Raw genomic sequence first — 17886 nt, forward strand, 5'->3', positions numbered from 1 at the left:
TGGCTTAAAAGGATGAAATTCAGAATAGGCCATGTGAGGACACCATGTCAGACGGCTGCGTTTGCAAAGCGAGGGCCTGATCTGTAACTCAGTGACAGAGGATGTGTGTTTCTGTGCAAACAACTCCCCAGTGGGGGTTTCCACCTAACTTAACAGTTGTGTCATTACTGGGGGAGCCTCAATTTTTCCAGCGGGAGAGCTGAAGGCCGTCCCAGCAGCTTTCCCAGGGATGTTTACTCTGCATCAATGAGTAACTGGGACGTAAGGTGATAGTACATAACAGCCACATGACGTCTCATGGCCCCCGGGGTGTTTTGATCCCTTACTTCAAAGTTACCATATTTTCCAGTGTGTAAGATACACTTTTTCCACCCCACCCACCAAAAAGTGAGTTTTATACAGGGAATTTTGCCAAAGCCATGCCCACCCGCCGGTCCCCACCCTTCGGCCTCTGCCTCCTTGCAGCAAACAGCCTGTTCCGCCTGGTCTTACAAGTTTGCACCAACAAATCATCGGAAACCCCGAATGGTCCTTTACTGTAAATGTGCAGCTCTATAGATGAACTAGACTGAGTCTTCTCCCATAGAAAACCTTGGATTCGAAGCCAAATAGATGCTTCCAAATATTTGCGTGTGGGTTGTTGCGTAGCACCCGCCCACAACTTCTTAAGGCAGCTGTGTCTTTTCCCGGAATTGCGTAAATGTCCACTACAGTTAGGATTGCAGAAAAAAACAACGGCTGCTAACCTGCCTTCCATGGAGGACCTGAATCCTGCATGAGTCAAAAAGAGGACTGTGGAAATATCTACACACCGCTCACATTCTGGACATAAACTGTTTCAACTCCTACCCTCAAAACGACGCTATAGAGCACTGCACACCAGAACAACTAGACACAAGGACAGTTTTTCCCCCAGTGCCATCATTCTGCTAAACAACTAATTCCCTCAATACTGTCCAACTATTTACAAAGTCTGCACTACTATCACTATTAATCTTCTCATCACTCCTTATCGCCCATCCCCTCCTACTTGTGACTGTATGACTAACTTTGTGGCTTGTCTCCTTACGATTTATATTGACTGTTTCCTAGTATGATTTGATTGCTAATTGTACCCTATGACTGTCATTAAGTGTTGTACCTGATGATTCTTGACTCCTGACAAATGTATCTTTTCTTTTACGTACACTGAGAGCATTTGCACCAAGACAAATTCCTTGTGTGTCAATCACACTTGGCCAATAAAGAATTCTACAATTGTAGCACAGTCCCAGGAAGAAAAATTGCATTTGGGTTACGGACTTGCCAAAAATTGATATGAAATTGCCCTCACTTACTCTTACTCCAAAGCACCATAAATCCAAAGGCCTGCACAATCCTGCCAGATGTAAAATTATACAGCAATAGCACCTAGATTTATATACCGCTTCACAGTGCTTTTACAAAGCCTCTCTAAGCAGTTTACAGAGTCAGCCTCTTGCCCCCAACAATCTGGGTCCTCATTTTACTGACTTGGGAAGGATGGAAAGCTGAGTCCACCTTGAACAGGTCAGAATCAAACCCCAGACTCTGGGCAGAGTCAGCCTGCAATATTGCATTCTAACCACTGCATCACCACTGCTCTGTATCAAATTATAATTGTTTATTTTGGTGGTTTTTAATGCAAAATCCGCATCCATGTCTGTCCACGCTTGTCTTTTTTTAAAGCTTTATTTTATTTGAAAGCTGAGCATCGTGCCAATTCCAGAAAAAAATCTTGTCTTTTTGTGGTCAATGCCATAAATATCTCCCAATATAAATCAATGGCAGGTGGGTGAAAAGGATATATTTATTGTAAGAAAGCTTTCGTTATTCTTGTTTAATGAGATGTTTCTTTCTTTCTTTTTTTCCTTTCAGGAAATGCCCAACTCTGTCTTTCTTGTAATGGAGGTATGTATATTAATGATTTGAATTTCTTTGTGACTGAATTTGAGTTATTTTTCCTTTTGTCTTACTCAAGTCTCCCCAGCCTCCCTCAAACCATATAGGGATCCCCTGAATTGTCCAAAAATTAGTAGATATGTACACTACCAAAGAAAATCCACCCCGAAATATTTTTGATCCACCAGTTTTGGGTTCTAATGGAGTGTTATGTGATTTATGCTATAATATACGTGGGTCAATATTTGATGTTCTGTACTTACAGAAGCAATTACTAAAAATCCCTTTTTTTTTCCATTCACCCATACATTGCCTCGCAAAACATAGTACAGCCAGGGTAATGCATTACCAATTAAAGAGAATTTTCAGGGTTGGACTGTGGGGTCCTTGGTGCTCTCTAAACTTGGTTGTTTTCTTGCTGACGTTTCATTACCCAACTAGGTAGCTTCATCAGTGCTAGAAGGGAAGGGGTTTCACCTCTGCTTATATACAAATGACTTGCCCTGTAAGTGTTAGTGGGACTGTTCTTGACGGGTTTCTTGATCAGACTTTTGTTTATTGTTTGTCTGAGTTGGTGATACCTTGATTGGAGTATTGTTTACAATAAACATCGTTTATTTAGACCAAAACACCACCTCCCGCAATCAATACCCAGGGAAGCAGAAATTAACACCAAGATTTACACTGCACCAACAACCAGGCCTGAAACAACACCTCAATTAAGGAAATACCAACTCAAACAAACAACCAGACGTTTGATAACCCAACTAGGTAACGTTATCAGGACTAGAAGGGAGTGGGGTTTGCTCTCTGTTTATACACAGTATAAGGGGCTTGCCTGTCAATGCAGTACCCCAATCAAGGAACCGTAAGCAAGCTTAACGGTAAACCACAGCCTGATCAAGCAACCACCAAGAATATATACCCACCAGCACTGAGCAATTATAAACAGAGCAAACCACACTCCCTCCTCACGCTGTTGATATTACTTAGCTGGGCAATGAAACTTCTGCAAGGGGGCGGTGGGTGGAGGCCAGCTCAGAGAGCATCAAGGCCCCCGCAGAAGAAATGTGTGCCTGTGGATTAAGGGGACGGGGACAGCGTGTCATGCCAGAAGTCAGAGAAAAGGTGAGATAAGCTTTAGTGTCATTTTTCCTACGTGCAGAATGACACACGTTAAGATGAAATTGTGATGCCTGCTCTCGAATGAATGAATGTATGAATATGTGTGTGTCTGTCTGTCTACCTACCTACCTAGTTAGTTCTATACCCATGCCCTATGTGTGGTAGGGCTTAGTTTTTGAGGAGGAAAATAAGGAGAAAAAATTCTGCCTCTGCCTATCAGTATTCATCTGGCTAGCGTCTTGTCAGTGTGTGAGTTGAGGACTGTTTGGAAACTGAAAGAGTATTTGTTGTGTGAGCAAAGAGACAGCAAGGAGCCTGGGCGTGGCTTAGCTCAGCTGTTCTGTACTAAAGCTGCTTGGTGCTGTGAAACTGAAACTCCTCTCCTCTGCTTGTGTTTTGCATTTGGAAGAGGTTTCTTTCCAAGTGGGGAGGGGGAGTAGGACTCCTTAGCATCAGAGCATGTTAATAATAAATAAATAATAATAATAATAATAATAATAATAATAATAATAATAATAATAATAATAATAATAATAATAATATAGGAAATACTAATAGCTCTGATGGTCATTTGGAAAAATCTTTTCTTAGTGAGCATCTGGAACCCAAGAGGAACATACGTGCAGGGGTGGGATTCAAATTTTTTAACAACTAGTTCTGTGGGTGGGGCTTAGGTGGTGGACGTGGCTTGGTAGTCATGTGATTGGCTGGACGTGATCAACTCAATATCACTCACATTGAGGCACGCATCTCCTCGCCTGGCCTCTCATGACTGTGGGGATGCTGCAACAGTCGTAAGTGTGAAAAACGGTCCTAAGTCACTTTTTTCAGTGCCATTATAACTTTGAATGGTCACTCACACAAACAAAGTACCAGCAAAGGAGGGGAAAATAACTCTAGAGAAGTTCCTGAGACAGGAAGTCTAGTCCTGCCGAGAATGTAATAAGGGTCAACGGAGAGGCAGTTTCTGTAAGCAACCCCAGAATGTTTCCTTCCTGCCTTCCTTACAGGGTTAGCCTAGGAATTTCTTCTAACAACCAGTTCTCCAAACTGCTTAGAATGTTAACAACCAGTTCTAGCAAATAGGTGTGAACCTGTAGAATCCCACCCCTGCATACATGCCAAATTTCCAAGTTTGTAGGCTTTACGGTTCTGGAGAGTTTGTGCATGAGTGGTATTTCGCTTTTAGGTAGGTAGGTAGGTAGATAGATAGATAGATAGATAGATAGATAGATAGATAGATAGATAGATAGATAGATAGAGGGAGAATGTGTGTGTATCTGTGTGTGTGAGTAAAAAAAGGAAATAAGGAGTAAGGGTCCAACTAGCAATAGCCCAAGAAGGAGAAACTTCAAGGGTTAAATAACCTAGGAAAGAAAATCAAGGCTTTTATCCTGCTGTTCCATTTTTAAAACTCTGCACATGTGGCAGCTTTATTAAATTTCAGCCCTTGGAGAAGATAGCTCTCTTTTTTAAGCTTGTCATCAGTATCGGCCAATTGAGCTGGCGCAGTGCGGTGCATTGCAAAATTGTGTATATAACAGGTGACCGTTGGGTGCATTCAGATGCACCAGGCAAAAGGAATTCGTTGGGTTTGTTTTGGGGTGTGGATATTAGCTAGTTGGTGGGGGGGGAAATGACTAGGCAATAGCGACTATTTTTCCAGAATTATTTCCGCTATTTCTAATTATTTCAGGCTTAGAAGTCCAACTGAGCCAATTAGCTATTATCCAGGCCTAAAATAAACCTTATATCTTCTTTTTTGGGGTGGCTTATTGTTTAACTTGTTTTACTTTCTCCTTTACAAAGAGGAACACTTTCTAAGTCCCTGTCAATTCACCAAGTGATAAATATAGTTTCTGTGTGTGGCTCAGTTACATCTCCCAGTCGGTCCATAACCCAAGTGACTCTTTCTGGCAACTATAAACAGCTAGCTAGGCTGCTGATTTCTCTCTACCTATTAAACATTGGGCGAGTTCCGTTAAATAAAAGCATCGAAATATTTATAATTTTCTCCACACTTGTATCTGCAGTGGGGTGAACAATCGTGCAAAAAAAATTAAAATGCACGCAGCGTTTCCATTGGCAAATGCTTCTGTTTCCCCCTGGATTGTGAAGTCACGAACTGTGAGATGTCACACTGCAGTCCCATAGCCTGGAGAAGCAGCCACACGTGTCAACCCCTGACATGCAAATGTGGCCCGTTCTCTTCTTTAATTTCCAGAGTCTCTGCCATTTTGCTCCGTTATGTCCGGGGTTAGAAGAACCATGGTTTATACTTAAGGTTAACACATTCATGTAATGTGCAGTGCTGGGAGTGAGCAAAAATTCCCCTTAGTTCAATCTGAAAATTGAAATCAAGAGAAAGAGCTTTGGGCAAGCGAGGAAACCAGTCTGGGGACTTTGGATTTTGTTGAACTTCTTGTCTGAAATGGTATAGGGTTTCCTGCCTAAGCCCGGGGGTTGGACTAGAAGACCTCTAAGGTCCCTTCTGAGGGTCTTATTCTATTCTGTTTGATTCTATTCTATTCTTTTATTTGATTCTATTCTATTCTTCTATTCTATTTGATTCTATTCTATTCTAGTTCTTCTATTATTCTATTTGATTATAATCTAATCGATTCAATTATTCTATTTGATTCTATTTTATTCTTCTATTCCTCTGTTCTATTCTATTTGATTCTATTCTATTCTAATTCTTCTATTCTTCTATTTGATTATCATCTAATTGATTCAATTATTCTATTTGATTCTATTCTATTCTTCTATTTGATTCTATTCTATTCTTCTGTTCTATTCTTCTTTTTGATTCTATTCTATTCCTCTGTTCTATTCTATTTGATTCTATTCTATTCTTCTGTTCTATTCTATTGGATTCTATTCTAATTCTTCTATTCTATTCTTCTATTTGGTTCTAATCTAATTGATTCAATTCTTTATTCATTCAATTCTATTTGATTCTATTCTTTTATTCTATTCCATTCTTCTAATCTATACTATACTAATACTTTTACTAATACTATATTAACTATAGTAACAATATAACTACTGAACTATAACTACTTAACTACTGAACTAGTAGGTATATATTTTATTTTGATTTTATTTGACATTTTGCAATCGCCCATCTTCCTCACAGAAGGACTCTGGTGGGTGCCGTACAATACAATATTAAAACATAAAAACAGTCTATAAAATTTAAAATTGATGGGACGTGTGGAGAGGTTTTAGGTCAAATAGACCAGCTTATAGCCTTCATCCCTTCTGATACTGGTCCTTCCTTCTTCTTCTCTTTCACAGTATTGCAATGGTGGAGACCTAGCCGATTATTTGCAAGGTAAGAGTTCTTGTCCTTAACCTGCATCCTCTCGTGGCCAAGTGGCCTCACAGTCCCCTCTTCTTGCTTGTTTCTAGCTGAGAGTAGGAAAAGGTAACAGTGCTGTTGATGGCTGGAGAACCCTCATCCCAGATGACTGATCAAAGAGAATATTTGTAGGTAGAGTTGACCTGTGGGGCCCTTGGGACTCTTTGAGCCTGGTGGTTTGTTTGCAGACATTTCATGACCCCCACTAGGTAACATCATCAGTGCTAGATGGGAAGGGTGTGTGTGGTTGCTTTCTGTTTAGGCTTGCCTTGTCAAGCGTTTGTTGGGAGCGTTTTGGTGGTTCCTTGGTTAGGCTGTGGTTTATTGTTTGTTTGTCTTGAATTAGTAATTCCTTGATCGGGGTAAACAGAGAGCCAACCACCACCACCACCACCACCCCAGTTCCTCTACTCATATGGTACAATAAGCAACCAAATCATACTAGGAAACAGTCAATATAAATTGGAAGGATACAAGCGACAAAGTTAGTCAAACAGTCACAAATGGGACGGGGTTGGTGATAAGGTGCGATGAGAAGATTAATAGTAATAGTAGTGCAGATTTTGTCAATAGTTGGACAGTGTTGAGGGAATGATTTGTTTAGCAGAGTGATGGCCTTCGGGAAAAAACTGTCCCTGTGTCTAGTTGTTCTGGTATGCAGGGCTCTATAGCGTCGTTTTGAGGGAAGGAGTTGAAACAGTTTATGTCCGGGATGTGAGGGGTGTGTAGATATTTTCACAGTCCTCTTTTTACTCGTGCAGGATACAGGTCCTCAGTTGAAGGCAGCTTGGTAACCATAGTTTTTTCTGCAGTCCTAATTACTCTCTGAAGTCTGTGTCTACCCTGTTGGGTTGTAGAACCAAACCAGGCAGTTATAAAGGTGCAAATGACAGACTCAATAACTTAACAAACTTCTCACTTAGCAACGTAAATTGTGGGCTCAATTGTGGTCGTAAGTCGAGGGCTACTTGGAGTTGGGCCTGAGAGATAGCTGCCCTTGTTTTGATTTCCTGGTTCTGGACCTTTCCTGTTAGGATCTGGAGCAGGAGGGACCATATTTCTGGAAAAGCGTCTTTTTTTTTTTCCTTCTAGAGGATTTGGAGACTAAGGAGAAAATAACTTTTTAAGGGTCCAGTAAGCTGTAAAGTTCAAGCAAGCTATTTTGGGACTTCGAGCATCATTGCACAGCTGTTGTGGGAAAGTGTGTGAGATGTTTTGTGCCCTTCAGAAGCCAGCGTGGCCTTCTGGGACACGGAGAAGCAAGGTGTCAGGCTACAAAATTCTGGCCCGATACAGGTAGTCCTCGACTTAAGAACCACAACTGAGCCCCAAATTTCTGGTTGCTAAGGGAAACATTTAATCGGGTGAATTTTGCCCCATTTTACGACCTTTCAAGTTGTGAAGTGAATCCCCGCCATTGTTAAGTTAGTAAAACACGAGGGTTAAAGGAAACCGGCTTTCTTGGTTGACTTTGCTGGTCAGAAGATCGCAAAAAAAAAAAGGGATCACAGGATCCCGAGACACAGCAAAGGTCATAAATATGAGCCAGTTGCCAAATGTCTGAATTTTTTTAGGGATGCTGGGGTGGGATTCAAAAATCCCAACAACCAGTTCTCTGCCCGGTTGCCGGGTGGGCGTGGTCATGGTGGGGGTGGGCATGGCCTACTGGGACTTCCGGGAGGGCCATTTTCACCTTCCCCAGAGTCCGGAGGCTTCCCTCAGGCCTCTGGGAGGGCAAAACGTCTCCCTGGGCTCCAGAGGGCCTCTGGAAGCCAGAAACAGCCCCGTTTCTGGACTTCTGGAACTTCCAGGAGGGGCATTTTCACCTTCCCCAGAGTCCGGAGGCTTCCCTCAGGCCTCTGGGAGGGAGAAACGGCCTCCCCAGGCTCCAGAGGCCTTCCGGAAGCCAGAAACAGCCCCGTTTCTGGACTTCTGGAACTTCCAGGAGGGCATTTTCACCTTCCCCAGAGTCCGGAGGCTTCCCTCAGGCCTCTGGGAGGGAGAAAACGCCTCCCCCAGGCTCCAGAGGGCTCTGGAAGCCAGAAACAGCCCCGTTCTGGACTTCTGGAACTTCCAGGAGGGGCATTTTCACCTTCCCCAGAGTCCGGAGGCTTCCCTCAGGCCTCTGGGAGGGAGAACGGCCTCCCCAGGCTCCAGAGGCCTTCCGGAAGCCAGAAACAGCCCCGTTCTGGACTTCTGGAACTTCCAGGAGGGCATTTTCACCTTCCCCAGAGTCCGGAGGCTTCCCTCAGGCCTCTGGGAGGGAGAAAACGGCCTCCCCCAGGCTCCAGAGGGCCTCTGGAAGCCAGAAACAGCCCCGTTTCTGGACTTCTGGAACTTCCAGGAGGGGCATTTTCACCTTCCCCAGAGTCCGGAGGCTTCCCTCAGGCCTCTGGGAGGAGAAAACGGCCTCCCCAGGCTCCAGAGGCCTTCCGGAAGCCAGAAACAGCCCCGTTTCTGGACTTCTGGAACTTCCAGGAGGGGCATTTTCACCTTCCCCAGAGTCCGGAGGCTTCCTCAGGCCTCTGGGAGGGAGAAACGGCCTCCCCAGGCTCCAGAGGGCCTCTGGAAGCCAGAAACAGCCCCGTTTCTGGACTTCTGGAACTTCCAGGAGGGGCATTTTCACCTTCCCCAGAGTCCGGAGGCTTCCCTCAGGCCTCTGGGAGGGAAAAACGGTCTCCCTGGGCTCCAGAGGCCTTCCGGAAGCCAGAAACAGGCCTGAATTATAGGCCCGTTTCGTCACTTCCTGTAATACCGGAAGTGACGAAACAGGCCTATAACTCAGTCCGAAAAGCCTTGCAGAGGCTTTTTCCAAGCCTCCGGGCGGCCGAAAAGGCCTCAAACCAGCCGAAAAATCAGCTGTGAGGTACAGTGCAGTTAAGGGGGTGGGGGATTGCGAGCGTATGCGCAGAGGGCATGGGGAGGGGGCGGCGCGCATTGCATTTTGGGTGCTGGCACGCAAGTGTGAGCTTGCAAGCACGCTCACAATTTTTGGCACAGGAGCCCCAAAAGGTTAGCCACCACTTGGTATAGGGCAGTGTTGGCGAACCTTTTGGGCGCCAAGTACTGGAAGGGGAGCACTGGAAACCGGAAGAGCAGCTCCCTGGCCTGCAAGCACACGCCAGGAAGCAGAGCTTCCAGTTTCCAGCATGCACATGCGCAGTGGCCACCCGTTCTTCTGGTTTCTGGCGCATATAGCAATAGCACTTAGACTTATTATAGTGCTTTATAGCCCTCTCAAAGCCGTTTACAGAGTCAGCCTCTTTCCCCCAGCAATTTGGGTCCTCATTTTACCCACCTCGGAAGGATGGAAAGCTGAGTCAACCTTGAGCCTGGTGGGATTTGAACTGCCAAACCGTAGGCAGCCGGCTGCAGAAGTAGCTTGCAGTACTGTACAATAACCACAGAGGGTCCTTTGGATATATATACACACACGAAGACCAGAAGAGCAACAGGCGATGGCTGACTTGCCCAGAAAAATGGCTCTGCGTGCCACTTCAGGCACGTGTGCCATAGATTTGCCATCACGTGTACAGGGTCTCCTGTTTGAGCAGAGGGCTGGTCTAGAAGACCTCCGGGGTCCCTCCTAGCTCTGTTCTGATTGATTGAACTGCAGTGTTTCACTTGACCATAGTGGCAGGAAAGGTGCAGAACATGTGGCAAAACTCACTTAACAAATGTCTCAGTGAACAACAGACATTTGGGGCTCAGTGCATAGGTGGCCTTCAGCGGGTTCTGACCAGTTCTGGAGAACCGGTAGCGGAAATTTTGAGTAGTTGGGAGAACCGGCCAATCCCACCTCTGACTGGCCCCGCCCCCACCTATTCCCTGCCTCCTATCAAGTCCCAGCTGATCGGCGGGGTCTCCTTTGGTTGCCCTGCACAGGAGAACGGAGCTGGAAAGCAGGTTAGTGGGGTGAGGAGGGAATGGGGATTTTGCAGTAACCTTCCCTTGCCACACCTACCAAGTCACGCCCACAGAGCCCGGTCGTAAAAAAAAAAAAAAATTGAATCCCACCACTGACTCAATTGTAGTCATAAGTCGAGGAACTACTCTGTATTTGTTGTCCTATCAAGTCTGTTGCTGTCCAGATATACAGGATCTGAGTCCCATTTTTGTTAATCCCGTGCTGTTATTCAGTATTAGAAGTCAAAGTCCAGCCAAAGCACATCAGCCAGACGTGCCTGGATGGGTGTCATTCAAATTCTAGACGTCTCTGGTTGTGGCTGCCTGATAAACTGCATGTTTCAAGGCGTGGTCAGGCGAGAAAGATCAGGTCCGCACACGAAGGTTCAATTAAGCTGATTGATGGGCTAAAATGCTCTACTCAGAAATCTCCTCATCTGAAGGTCGAGAAGGCCAATTCAGCGGAGAAGTCAAATTCACTCAATAACCTTGTCACTGACTTAACAACTGCAGGGATTGACGTAACAGTGTGGCAGGAAAAAGGCCTTAAAAAGACAAAAGAATAGACTAGAATTCTTTTATTGGCCAAGTGTGATTGGACACACAAGGAATTTGTCTTTGGTGCAAATGCTCTCTTACATAGAAGAAAGTTACATTCATTAAGAATCATAAGGTACAACACTTAATGATAGTCATAGGGTACAATAAGCAGTCAAGTCATATAGGAAACAGTCAATATAAATCGTAAGGATACAAGGGACTAAGTTACAGTCATACAGTCACAAGTGGGAGGGGGTGGGCGATTAGGAGTGATGAGAAGATGAATAGTGATAGTAATGCAGACATAGTAAATACAGGTGAAACTCGAAAAATTAGAATATCATGCAAAAGTTCATTTATTTCAGTAATGCAACTTAGAGGGTGAACCTAATATATGAGATGGACTCATTACATGAAAAGCAAAATATTGCAAGCTGTGATTAGTTATGTGATTAGTCATGTAAACCATAATCATCTCAATTATGACAAATCATGGCTTGAATTATCTTGCTTCGCATGTAATGAGTCTATCTTATATATTAGTTTCATCTTTTAAGTTGCATTACTGAAATAAATGAACTTTTGCACGACATTCTAATTTTTCGAGTTTCACCTGTAGTTGGACAGTGTTGAGGGAATGATTTGTTTAGCAGAGTGATGGCGTTGGGGAAAAAAACTGTCCTCGCGTCTAGTTGTTCTGGTGTGCAGGGCTCTATAGTGTCATTTTGAGGGAAGGAGTTGAAACAGTTTATGTCTGGGATGTGAGGGGTCTGTAGATATTTTCACAGCCCTCTGTTTGACTCATGCAGTATACAGGTCCTCAATGGAAGGCAGGTGGGTAGTGATTGTTTTTTTCTGCAGTCCTAATCACTCTCTGGAGTCTGTGTCTGTCCTGTTGGGTTGCAGAACCAAACCAGACAGTTATAGAGGTGCAAAAGGAGTAGAAATTAGAGGATGAACGATTACTAATATGTATAAGTAAATTATGTAAGAATTTTATTATTCATAAGCAAACATTACTGTCATAGGATTACTATTGTCACTACTAGTATTTTATGAATGTATAAATAAATTGATCCAGACAATACACTGTTTAATAAGCATTTGTGTATTTTAAAGAAGAAGAAAAAAGGCATAAATAAAATTTAAAAAAGAAAAAAGAAAGAAAGGTCCCCAAATGGGGCAAAACTGACTTTACCACTGTCTTGCTTAGCAACATAAATTTTGGGATCAGTTATGTTCAGAAATCAAGAACTATCGTATGAAGGAGAACCCAGTCAGAGTGCAATTTTCTGAAATTGGCTGTTGCGTATAAGGACAACCTTTACAAAATGTTTTATCGTTGGCATCTAGCACCAGCAAGATTGGCGGAAATTTACCCAAATATGAATCCTGAATGCTGGAAGTGCAAAAATAAACAGGGCACTTTCTTTCACATATGCTGGTCCTGGCCCAAAAGAAAAGAATACTGGAATAAAATTAGAACATGGTTGCAAGAAATTACTGGATTTCAATTAGAACTTAAGCCTGAAACGTTTTTCTTAGGGATAATTAGAGGAACATTTAAGAAAGAAATTGAATACCTCAGAGTACACATTCTAACAGCAGCAAGAATAACCTAGTAGGCCCAAGATTGGAAACTAGATAGTACCCCCACAGGCAGTACGATTAATAAAGAAAATTATGGATTGTGCAGAAATGACAAAACTCACGTTGGAATTACAAGAGAGGGAAGAGAAGGAATGTTATACAGTCTGGAAAAAAATACTATAATTTGTTATGGATGATTGGACAGCAAGAATAAAACAATAATATAAACAAATGTATATATAAATATATGTAGGGCATTGAGCTTTGTTCGGGTATTTTCCCACATCATTGTAGTTGTGCTTTTAAAGTTGTAGCGACGTTTCGGCAGAATCTCACCTGCCATCATCAGGCTTCTGTATATATGTAGGTAGATAGTTGACAAAAACTGGGAAAGTAGATGTCACAACATTGTAAAAATGGTCCGTGTGTTGTTTTGTTTTGTATTTGTTGTCAACTAAAAAGATACTCCTTTGGTCTTTTTAGCGGCCAGGAAAAGGGAGTGGGGGAAAACAGTGCATTCCTTAAGTGCCTAGATATCAACTCAGCAGCCCAAAGTTGTCGGAGCATAAGAAGGTTACTGGAGAGCATGATGGATGGATGACTCTTGGAGACAGATGTGTCCGATGGGAGAAGCCACATCCAGGGGTTGGGGAAAAGACCAGGGTCAAGGGGGAAATGTATGATGCGATTTAGTACCGGCTGCACCCAGCCACGCGCCAACATGGCAATTTCCAATAAACCAATTTACTTTTTCTGAGATGCGGCTGGAGACTTTTGCTTTGAACGAGGTGGGGATTTGTTGGAGCCCTGACCTTTGTGTTGTTTTTAATTGTGTAAAATTTAATTTAAAAAAATCGTTGTCGTTTTTTTTAAAAAAAAAGAAATAACTTTGCCCTGCCCTCCTCCCTTTCCTGCCAGCCAAAGGGACGCTCAGCGAGGATACCATCCGGGTCTTCCTGCAGCAGATCGCGGCTGCCATGCGCGTTCTCCACGGCAAAGGCATCATCCACAGGGACCTGAAGCCGCAGAACATCCTGCTGTCGTACGCCAGTCGCAGGAAGTCGAACGTCAGCGGCATCCGCGTCAAGATAGGCAAGTCGGAGCCGATTGCCCCGCCGCGGACTCCCCCCGCACGAGGGAGCTAGCCCCCCCTCAAAAGTTACTTTGAAAAGCCACAGCGGGCTTGTCAGACCTGGTGTCGGGGTTCCAAATAATAGACCCGTATCAAGCAAACCTACAAGGCCGGTAGATTCCTCAGAGAACAGCTTTATTGTGATCTATCGTGTTGACACAGATCTGGTGAAAACCAACTGCGAAGGTTCCCGTTGCTTTCATCTAATTCAAAATGAAAGTTTTTTTCCCCCTTTTCCCAAACAAACAGTCACATGGTCCAATCCAGATGTTGTCTGGTTGCCAGGTATCATCACTCCTCTTCTCTCTGACCAGGTGTAAGAATATCCTTGGTTCCCAAGAGAAATTATTTTGTTTTGGCTACAATATAACCCCAGCTATCTCTTATAATGCCCCTGGTGAAGTCTGACTCTGAGGAAGAGGAGGAACAGCCCACAGGGAGTGGGAGTGTGGCACCAGAGGTGGTGGAGGAGGCTGGGGAAGGGCAGAGGCAGAGGCTGGGCAGTCCGAGGAAGACCCAGGCCCATCCCGTCTCCATCCTAGGGCACGCAGGGAGGAGAGGATCAGGGAAAAGCGAGGTCTACTCAAAGGGAGATTACCATGATCCTCCTCCTGGCTTGCAGTCGGGAGCTATGTATATAAGTTTGCAACTGCGCAGTTAGAATTGCTGAAGTCAATCAGTGTTCACCTTGAAAGAGGCTTATCTTTGCTGGGTTCTTCCCGTGGACTTTTTTCGGTTATTTTCCTGGAGTTTATAATTAGTTATCTCGGCTTGCTTCAGAACTCTCCTCAATGCGGTTTGTTTTGGTTTTCCGTTTGCCTCCTTATTTACTTTGGTGACTTTAAACTGTGCCTAATAAAACACGGAAGTTAAGTCGAAGGCTTTACCGGACTTTAATATATGTTTTTGGGTTTGGGGTTATTTTGAGAGACTACGGGTCATCACCTCTCTCTTCCCCTACCCTTATCTCTCAGCTCCAGTGTAGCAATACTGAAGCGACAAAACGGCTCCGATCAGGTCAGCTTTAGAGTTGACACCTGCCAGCACTTAAACCTGAAATGATCCTTGGCTCCATTTGTTGAGGAAGGTATAATTTTATTAGAAGTCAGGTGTATCGCAGTAATGCATAGCCAGAACTGGATCATCGCATGCCAAAATCCCTAAGTTCAACTTTTCCCTTCCATAACTGCCTCCCATCGCTGATCCATAATGACCAATCGGGTTCAAGCTAGTTGTTTTCGGGACGGTCACTTCGAAGCTACCCGCTTTCTTCTCCCAGGCGTGCAACCTTGAAGCAGTGCCTCAGGGAAATAAGGCAGTTACTTTCGCTTTCCCCCAAATATTCTCACCCACCCCTTCCCCATCTATTTGCACTACTCAGGTGACCCTGAGAACAAAGATAAACCTCCAAGTGGCCTCAACGACCCTCTAAAAGGATGCAAATGACCAGCTGTCCGCAAGGAACATAAATCCTTCCATTCCCCACCATTCAGTCAGAGCTGAAGAAGCTCCTCGGATGAGAAGCGAAACGTCTTCCCAAGAAAAAAACCAAGAAAGCCCAGTTGCCTCTGGAGCAGCTTTTAACAACTCACCATGGGACAATTTCAACAAATACAAAAGTTAAATTAATTTTGATGGAACCATGGCCAGTAATAATAAAAGCCAATCCCGAAATACAAAGACTTACAATAATTTCAGTGAAAAACGTGGTCACCAATAATAAAAGGAACTGAATGAAATAATTTAGCGTTGAATTGTCCCACGGCGTGTTGACTGCGGTGACTTGGCTTTGGTGACTTGTCCTAGACACACACACACACACACACACACACACAGGTCTTTGGATCGTTGTAAAATCGTACAAGAGATCCTTGTGTCAACTCATAAAATATTTCTATGGTCTTTTTAGAGTTGCCAGCAGAAAGGGAGGTGGAAACAGTTTGCAGCTTGCATTCCATAAATGTTTTCAAAGATAGTTTCTAGGTCAGTGGTGGCTAATCTTTTGGGCTCCTGTGCCAAAAATGGTGCATGGGCTTGCACGCTCGCACTCGCGTGCCAGCACCCAGAAGGCAATGTGCACCTCCCCACACCCCTACACATGCACGCGCAATCCCCCCCCCACCTCAGCTGTGAGGCGCGCCCCCTTACCTGCACTGCGCCTCACAGCTGATTTTCGGTGGGTTTGAGGCCTTTTTCGGCTTCCCAAAGGCTTGAGGAAGGCTTCTGCAGGCTTTGCAGGCCGAAAACTAGGCCTGTTCATCACTTCCGGTATGTTCGGAAAAACAGGAAGTGACAAAACAGGGCTAGTTTTCAGCCTACAAAGCCTGCAGACGCCTGAAGAAGCTTTCCTCAAGCCTTTGGGAGGCCGAAAAAGGCCTCAAATCCACCGAAAATCAGCTGTGAGGTGCACACATGCGCAGTGAGGTAAGTTTGCCTGTAGCTTGCGTGCCGGCACAAATGGCTCCGTGTGCCTCCTGTGGCACACGTGCCATAGGTTCGCCATCATGGTTCTAGGTGATGGAAGTTTCTGCTGTGCAAAATTCTAACTGGAGAACATGATTGATGACTCTGGGCTATGGATATGTCCCATTGGAGAATATGAATTACGATACGCCCAGGGGAGGTGGGGGAAAAAACAGGGTCAAGGGTGACAATGAATGATGTGCCTCAGAGTCGGCTACACCCAGGCAGTGCCGGCATGTTTACTCCTCATAAATCTTCCTTTAAGTTTTGGAAGTTCGGCTCAAGACTCATGATTTAAATGGGGGTCACTGCCGGAGCTCTGGCACCGTGCTCTTACAGAACCAATAGGCATCCGAAAATTGTGCAAGCATATTTGCACTATTTTGTGTGGCCCAGGAGGCTCCACAAGGGAAGGGTAATCTCACGTGACTTCCAGAGGGGGGTTCAGAAGAGTTTGGAGCGGACAGGGCGTGACACACTAGCAGAGTTAAGATAGGCATTTTCTTAACTGGTGACCCGCCAAACCTCCAAGGTTGGCCATCGTCGCATTAAAGGTTAGCTCTGATTGACTTACAATTGCACAATTGGATGAAGCTTCCCCACGGTCAGCATTAATGTTTGACCTTGCGACGGATTTGAACAAGGCAGACTCTTGTTCACATTCTTGAACCGCTTCCGTCGATCGTAGAACACAATTCATAAACCTCCGGTCTGGTGATTTCACCTCTCGGTGCACCAGCTTGGAATTATGCTGGAAGGAGTCATGAAGTGAAGAGGTCTTGGTAAGGCATTCACTCCCACCCTCTCAAATGTCCTCCCCTTCCTCGAAAGGATTTTATTAAAATTGAAAGAATGTGAAAATGGAGATGGTTGGAAAACAAGAAAGAGAGAAGGGAGGTTATAGGTGCAGGAGAAAAGGAAAAGGGGAAAAAAAATCAACTTCCATTTTTTTTTTTCAGTGCAGTAAAGTACAAAATACGATTGCAACCTCCACTTTTAACTTTACCAACCAGTCATTTCTATAGCAAAGTATATTAATCAATAAAACCCAGCATCCAAGGGTTTTTCAGGGTTTTTTTTTCCTGCCCCAAGCACAAAGTCCAGAAACATTTTCCATGCAAAGTTGGATATACCAAATCTTATTTTCTGACCTATTGGGAGATGTGGGAGTCAAACCCACAGATCTGTGGAGGTCCCAGATTGGGAGAGGTTGGGCCATATTACACCTACCTTGGTCCTCCTGCCTGCACAGGGGGTTGGACTAGAAGACCTCCAAAGCCCCACCTGACTCTTCTGTTATTAGCGGTTGAGCGCTCAACTGTGCTCTGTTTTTTCTTTAAACAGCTGACTTTGGGTTTGCCCGTTACCTCCAGAGCAACATGATGGCGGCTACTCTCTGCGGTTCCCCGATGTATATGGTGAGTGAAGACCCTTGGTTTTCTTTGGCTGTAGGTGCAGCTTTGCAGCTAGTATTTAAGGTTAGGGCAGCTTCGGCTGTGCACAGGTCCTTGGTAATCTTCACTCCCTTCTGCGCGATGGCTCTAGATTGGGCGCAGAGAACCGAAGATGAAATCCAGGGGGCTTATGAAAAACCACCTAGAAATCTCATAGCAAAGATGAGACTTGAAGGTTAAATGGGTTCAAAATCCAGGGTTTTATCTGTCTCTCTTTTATTGGGCACATTTATTATTTTATTGTATTGTTTTTATTTTTAGCCCCCATTTTATTACTTTGTAAGTAACTCAAGCTGGTGAACATGCATAAAATTCTTTCCTCCTCCCATTTTCCCCACAACGACCCTGTAAGGTGAGTTGTGTTAAGAGAGAAGGACTGGCCAACGTCACCC

The 17886-nt window shown here is 44.4% G+C and overlaps 1 protein-coding gene across 1 annotated transcript in view; it reads left to right on the forward strand.

Annotated features, from left to right (window-relative positions):
- The window catches only part of ULK2 (unc-51 like autophagy activating kinase 2), a 143708-nt gene that overhangs the window by 39751 nt on the left and 86071 nt on the right, over positions 1-17886 (forward strand). Inside the window, exons 4-7 of the mRNA XM_087924738.1 lie at positions 1897-1929; positions 6346-6382; positions 13364-13537; positions 17385-17458. Coding sequence (XP_087780864.1) covers positions 1897-1929; positions 6346-6382; positions 13364-13537; positions 17385-17458 — 318 coding nt within the window. The remainder of the gene's footprint in view (positions 1-1896; positions 1930-6345; positions 6383-13363; positions 13538-17384; positions 17459-17886) is intronic.

Source organism: Pseudonaja textilis, chromosome 1 (genome assembly GCF_049901715.1).
Source record: "Pseudonaja textilis isolate UNSWEBS1 chromosome 1, rPseTex1.2, whole genome shotgun sequence".
Classification (NCBI taxonomy): Eukaryota; Metazoa; Chordata; class Lepidosauria; order Squamata; family Elapidae; genus Pseudonaja; species Pseudonaja textilis.